This window comes from Phaethon lepturus, unplaced genomic scaffold, assembly GCF_000687285.1.
Source record: "Phaethon lepturus isolate BGI_N335 unplaced genomic scaffold, ASM68728v1 scaffold1813, whole genome shotgun sequence".
NCBI lineage: Eukaryota > Metazoa > Chordata > Aves > Phaethontiformes > Phaethontidae > Phaethon > Phaethon lepturus.
This window is the reverse complement of record NW_010531010.1, coordinates 38,521-44,789: the sequence shown is the minus strand read 5'-3', so window position 1 is coordinate 44,789 and position 6,269 is coordinate 38,521. Positions and strand designations below refer to the sequence as shown.

The window sequence follows — 6,269 nt, the reverse complement described above, 5'->3', positions numbered from 1 at the left end:
AAGTGAGACTGTCTGAAGTCATAGCCGTAGCTCTGAAAAATGTTCGTAGTGGGAATTCTGTTTGCTAATGTATGACAGCTGAATCTGTTAATGGCAGTCAACCTTTGGGTGAAAAGAGAGAGCATGCCCATATGTACAGAAATTGTGAGTTTTTAAAAACATGTATGAAGAGTGTTCAGAATTAGAAAGGAGTTTGGGTTTATTTCAAGTATAGTATGGAGCTGGCATTTTCATGCATTGTGGGGCACAGCTCTGTATACATTAGAAAAATAATCAATTTTCATTCAGTTTACTGATGGCTCTTGTTTGTTCTTGCTTTTCTTATCCCCCAGCCTGTCTCAACCAAATACTGGCATAAACAAACAGGAATAGTGACAGAAATATTTTAGCTATTGTGCATGCCCAAGTATTTTTTTTTATGCTTTTAACGAATAAGGTTAAAACCTCCTGCAATTCAACCAAGTGTTAAATAGGCTTTTTTATATTAGAAAAATCTTGCCTGTGCAAACACATCAATGAAATCTGCAAAAAGCATTTTATTTTAAGTAGACTTCAGCAACTGAACTTGGCAATCTCTTTGGAAAGAAAAGATAAATTATTTAAAATATGCTTGGATTGTACATTCAGATGGCTGCTTCTGGACCCAGTGTAATGTCTGCCAAATATTTAACTTTAGTTAATGATAGCAGTATTCCTTGTTCTGTGTTGAATTTTAAAATGTGATTTCGTTGCTAGGATGCTGGGGGAAGTCATCACAAAGTCTCTGTTTCTCCTGTTGTTCATGTCCGAGGGCTGTGTGAATCAGTTGTGGAAGCCGATCTTGTGGAAGCTCTTGAAAAATTTGGAAACATATGGTATGTCAAGCAGTATAAAGTCACGTCTCTGGACAAGTTGTGAGCATTACATGAAAGTCTCTTGGACCTCTTTAAATATATTATGCTAGCCATTTGAAATCCAGAACTTAGTTAATAGTAAAGCATAAAGATTTTCTAGCCGTGTGAAGATTCTGTGTTTCTGTCCATGGCAAGTCTGGTCAAGCAGAGTTACACTGCATACCCTAGCGTCTGCTAGACTTCAGTAGCACAGTTAGTCCTGGCCTTATGACCTGTAGCTAAACTGAATTGAAGAACAATACGGGAGTGGTTGTCTTGATATAAGTGAATATACCAAAAATAAGGATGGGCCATGGAGCAGATAATGCTTTTTTCTGTGGTTTCATGTGGGAAGAGGAGTACTTGTGATATGGTAGGACCTTCAGAATGAGATGGTTATTCAGAGGAAGCCTCTTCAAAGGTCATAGAGCCTAAAGATTCCTCATCTGTGAACAAAATAGTAAAGGTGAATGGGTAGAGCCAGCTTATTCTGAGTTTTGAGTTCTTTTTGGAAACATGCATTTCTTTTCAAATAAATGCGTGTATTGAAGTCAAATAGGGTTTTGTAAATAGTACAGTAGTATTTTTCACTGCCTTAATATTAAAATAATTGATTTATATTTGTGCCAGTATCTTAAAGTAAATAAATAAAATGAAGCAAGCACAAGCTTGTTCAGAAATACTAATAGGTACATTTTAGCCTGCGAGTTTTACTTTTCAAAAACTTCAAAAACAAATCAGCCAACAAAGCTTCTTGTTTGTCTGTGTCTGAATTTGGCTAACTAGAATACTTCTGTTTATTTCTTCCAAGGTAGTTTTGTGTCAAAAATGGTATTTTAAATTTCTTAGCAACAGCAAAGATATTTAATGTATCGACTTTGAATGTGTTTTATAATTTACATTTACTTTCATCCTTTACCTCATAAATGGCTTTAGCAAGTTTTTTTTTAATATTAACTGTACTTCTAGTAAGTTAGTAAATGATTAACTGTTGTATTGGTTGAATGTTCTTATGCATTAAACTTTCTCAGGAAAACAACTGCTTATTACTTATTTATCTTACAGCTGCATTTCTTTGTTTTGTGCAAATGCTTTAGAAATGTGTTAACCAGGTTTGGGAGGTGTGAGCAGGGAGACCTACCTTTCTTTTATGTCCTTGTTATAAATTGTTTAGAAAAAAAAATCATACGTGACACTTATGGGACTCTAGAGTTGTTTTGAGTAAGCATATCGGAAAACTTACTGTAATGTTTCTCACCAGTTATGTCATGATGATGCCATTTAAGCGCCAGGCTCTGGTGGAGTTTGAAAACGTAGAAAGTGCGAAGAAATGTGTAACATTTGCAGCAGATGAACCTGTATACATTGCTGGACAGCAAGCCTTTTTCAACTATTCAACAAGTAAGAGGATTACTCGGCCAGGGAACACTGATGACCCATCTGGTGGAAACAAAGTTCTTCTGCTGTCAATTCAGAATCCTCTCTACCCAATTACAGTGGTATGTTTATTCTTTTTTTTTCTTTTTTTTTTTTGTTGATAAAATAATAGAAGTCAGGGAGCAGCAATCTCTGTTACATTATTTCTATTGTGTAGTATTACTTAAAATTGTACACTGTTAATTTGAGTCAGGAATTAAATTCACCTACCAAAGCTTTATATACCATCTTCACATAACTAACATGCATGTTCTGGAAAAGAGTGTTTTTTGAGATAATCTGTCTCATTGTCCAGATATTTTGCAATACATTTGAAGACTTCAGTGGTCAGGATTTTGAGATGTTTAAGTTGCTACATGCTTCTGAAATATTTCCAAATGTGTTGCCACAACATCACAAATGTCACTTAGCTTTCAGGCTCTGAGTGGTGTATGTTTAAACAGCAAGTAATTTTTCCCAGTAGGAGAGGTTATTTTATTGCAGTCCTTCATTCTTAAATATTTCCTTTGTGGAAAGTTGAAACCTTCATCTGTTGATGATCAACTCCAACTTCCTCACATTTATTTGGGCTGATACATTTTACTTTTCAGTATTTCAAGTCATACCAGGTATACCATTACATCCTAATTTATTTCCATCTATTTATGGCACACATGCATGTTTTTTTAATGATACAGATATTTTTTGCTAGTCTTTAAGAATGCATGTTTTCTGATGCATTGAATGCTTATATTTTTCACAGAGGTTTTATAGTACATGTTGAATTGCACTAAAATATTCCAGGAAAAATTTAAGAAGTCTACTTCAAGCAGACTTGTAATACTGCGATACAAGTGTAAGTTACTTGTTCTTAGGGAAATATATAGGATAGTATGGATCAATCAAAGTGTTCAGGTTATGTGGAACCATAGAACTTAATGCAAGTATTAAGTTTTATTTAATGTGCCATATATTACGTTAGCAAATTGATCGAAACAGTATTCCTGAAATTACTTCAAGCAGTCAGTTCCCGATGATGCTTTTTGCTTCACTGTATTGTGAATATCGATAGGTTTTTGCCTGTTAGTCATTAGTGGATGCTGAATTTCCTTTCTCCTGTCAGTTTTCTTTATAGAAAAGCATGGCAAGGTATGAGTTGGTTTTTCATCCGTGTTTAAAAATATACCTGCTTTGAGCTGTGTGAACAAATTTACTGACTAAGTAAAACTATTCTTTGCATGTGACTATAATACAAATTTTGGAAACCATGTTTCATTCCTGCATTTTAAATTTGGCTTGCATAAGCAGCTTAGTTGAACATAGATGCTTGAGGAAACTGTTAGCAGAAGCATCGTTCTGGGCTAGGAGAGTTTAATGGCAATTCTAGCACAATAGCTCCTTTTCAAACACCCACACCCACCAACCTTTTCCTTCCCTCTGCCCCCAACTGTATGTCTAGAGTATACCAATGAGCACTAGAAGCAGACAGATTTCCAAAATTACTTGCAAGCATCAGAGCTCATTAAACAGATGTAGACTAGCAGAGTCATAGCCACTGGGAAGAGCAATTGTACCCATAGTAGCTAGGCATGAAATAAAAATTTTGCACTTTGTCAACAGGTTAATGAAACAGTTAACTTAATGCCACAAGCAAAGTCTGCATTATTAAAAAAACAACAAACAAACCAACAAACCACCACAAAAAAAACCAACACCACCTTTTCAACACTTTTCTCTCCTTAAATGTGAACTACTGCTAGACAAAATAGATGAAAAATTGCAACCAGTTTTAAGTGGCAAGTCTGAAAAACTGCAGTAAACTATTCCATAGTTCTTAAGAGCTTTTCTTTCAAAACAAGATACAGTTTTTGCAGAAAAATTGGTTTGCTCAAGGGTGTCTTGTGGAAGAAGCTAAATTGTTCTAAAATTTTACTGCAGCTTATTTCCTCCATTACAATTGTGACCTCCTTTCCTAGCAGAATTTTTTTGGAGGGGTGTGGCAGTGAAGGGCAAGGAGGGCAAGTTAACTGTAGTTAATTGCTTTCCACCTTTTTGTGATGGGGGGGCGGGAGGGGGGTGTGTTTTGAAAAAGTTTTGTCTGAGGGGTCATATATAGGTCTCTGAAATTCTGTTTCCCAGTTTCCCTATCTGTGGGCAGAACTTTGTCGGGGATTTGTCTGTTCAAACAGACAAATTTGTTTGTTCAGAGTGACCCCTGCTGCTGCAGTTGTTACTGTCTGTTCAGCTATACCTCTGCTGCTGCCTCGTAGTTCTCACTTACCTTCTAAACCATGCACAAGGAAGGTGTGGTATGCCTTGGCAATTGAAATGTTTTAAACTTAACTATCAACTTCTGAGATTAGGTTGCTGCACCTCCTTTTTATGATATTCTAGTACGTATATAGTGCTAGTGTTACTTTTTTATTTAAAATACCCCATGTTACTGAATCTTGTGAATCACTTGATTTATTTGGAAATCTAAAGTAGCTGAATTTAAAAATTCAAGCTCTCTGTGTCTGCTGGCTAACAACACTGATGACATTTTGAGTAGAGCTTACATTTTGAAAGACAACTTTTTTTTTTTTAATTAAGTGGCTGTGAAGAAATCTTTTGAGAGACAAGTTGTGAAAGTCAGTCATATACCTGAAAATTAATGTCATCTGGAGCTGGAAATTTTTGAGGACTGTCTTCTCCCAAACAAGAGGAAATGGAGGGCAGCTGTTGGTGCTATTGAGTGTGCATAGAAAATATACCTATAAATTATCTCATAGATCTTATTTTTAGGGTTTCAGGCTGCTTGAATCCTTTCTAAAAATGTCTGTCAACCTTAAGATTTTCAGAAGATGGACAATCTCCTCTGCTTGCTTCATTCAGCTATACAAAACACTCTCTGGAGTGTCTGGAGCAAGGCCAGTGTTTTTGGCCTGAGCCTGGTCATGGACATTGTTTTTGGTTTGTTGTGTTTTTTTTTTTTCCCTGTTTGTTTTTTCTGGTAATATGCCCATATATTAAAACTTAGAGTACTTTATATAAACCAGGAGTTACACCACTGCAGCTGTAGCCAGCAATAAGATACCCTCTTTTTCTAGTTTCTTGTTGGGGTTAGGGGGGGCATGTGGGGTTGTGTTTGTTTTGTTTTTAAGAAATTGAGCATGTCCTCCCACCCCTTTGCCTCCCAACTACTCTGCTATTCTGCAGAACATAATAGATGCTATACCTACTTCCTTTTCTCCTCTCCTTTTTGTCCCCCAAATAAACCTAAGGATATACACTAAGATCTTGGAATGAGCATTTATGAGTTTAATTTAAACTTCTTTTTCTTGACCTGATTCATGATACCTGAATTGTCAAGTGTAATCGGCTGTTGCTCGAGATACCCCTAGCATCCACATCAAAAGCCTGGCTTCATGTGCAGTAAGGCAAGCTTTTCTCCTTACTGTTTGGAGCTGCAGCACTGAAGATGGTCCTGATTTTTATTTGTTCCTTGTAATATAGGCAAATACAGACTCTGGTCAAAGCAGAGGGTTAACAATGAGTTTGAATCCAGTGTTTTGTGTCAGAAGTTTTCTCTGTCTTAACTGGAGAAGCATAGCAACCGCTTGCAGTGTCTTTGATTCAGGTGAATGTGATTGAAATTCTCCTTTTGATAGCTACCTAAGCTTACACCATGGACTGCCCCCAGTTACTCTCCTGAAAATGAATATGAACAATTTTAAAAAAATGCTCAGCTGCTAGAGTTTTATGAAATGAACTGTGCTGTAACTACAGTGTCACTTTGCCTCTCTTTGCTTTGGTAAAATTTCTGCAGTGCATGCTTAAAGGGAGCACAGCTTGAGACATTGATGCAATTACTGGGTTTTAACACAGTTGAAGATAGTCATTAAACTAATGTTTGCATGACTAGTGCTCATAGAATTTTTTTCCCTGTTTTTCAGATTTGACTGCCAGTGCTATATTAATCCATAAAAATGCTAATCGTGA

General features: G+C 36.3%; 1 protein-coding gene across 1 annotated transcript in view; it reads left to right on the top strand.

Moving 5' to 3' along the window:
• Positions 1-736: 736 nt before the first annotated feature.
• The window catches only part of HNRNPLL (heterogeneous nuclear ribonucleoprotein L-like), an 18,450-nt gene continuing 12,917 nt past the window's right edge, over positions 737-6,269 (top strand). Inside the window, exons 1-2 of the mRNA XM_010284407.1 lie at positions 737-854; positions 2,134-2,371. Of these exons, the coding sequence (XP_010282709.1) occupies positions 2,141-2,371 (231 nt within the window). The 5' untranslated portion in view covers positions 737-854; positions 2,134-2,140. The remainder of the gene's footprint in view (positions 855-2,133; positions 2,372-6,269) is intronic.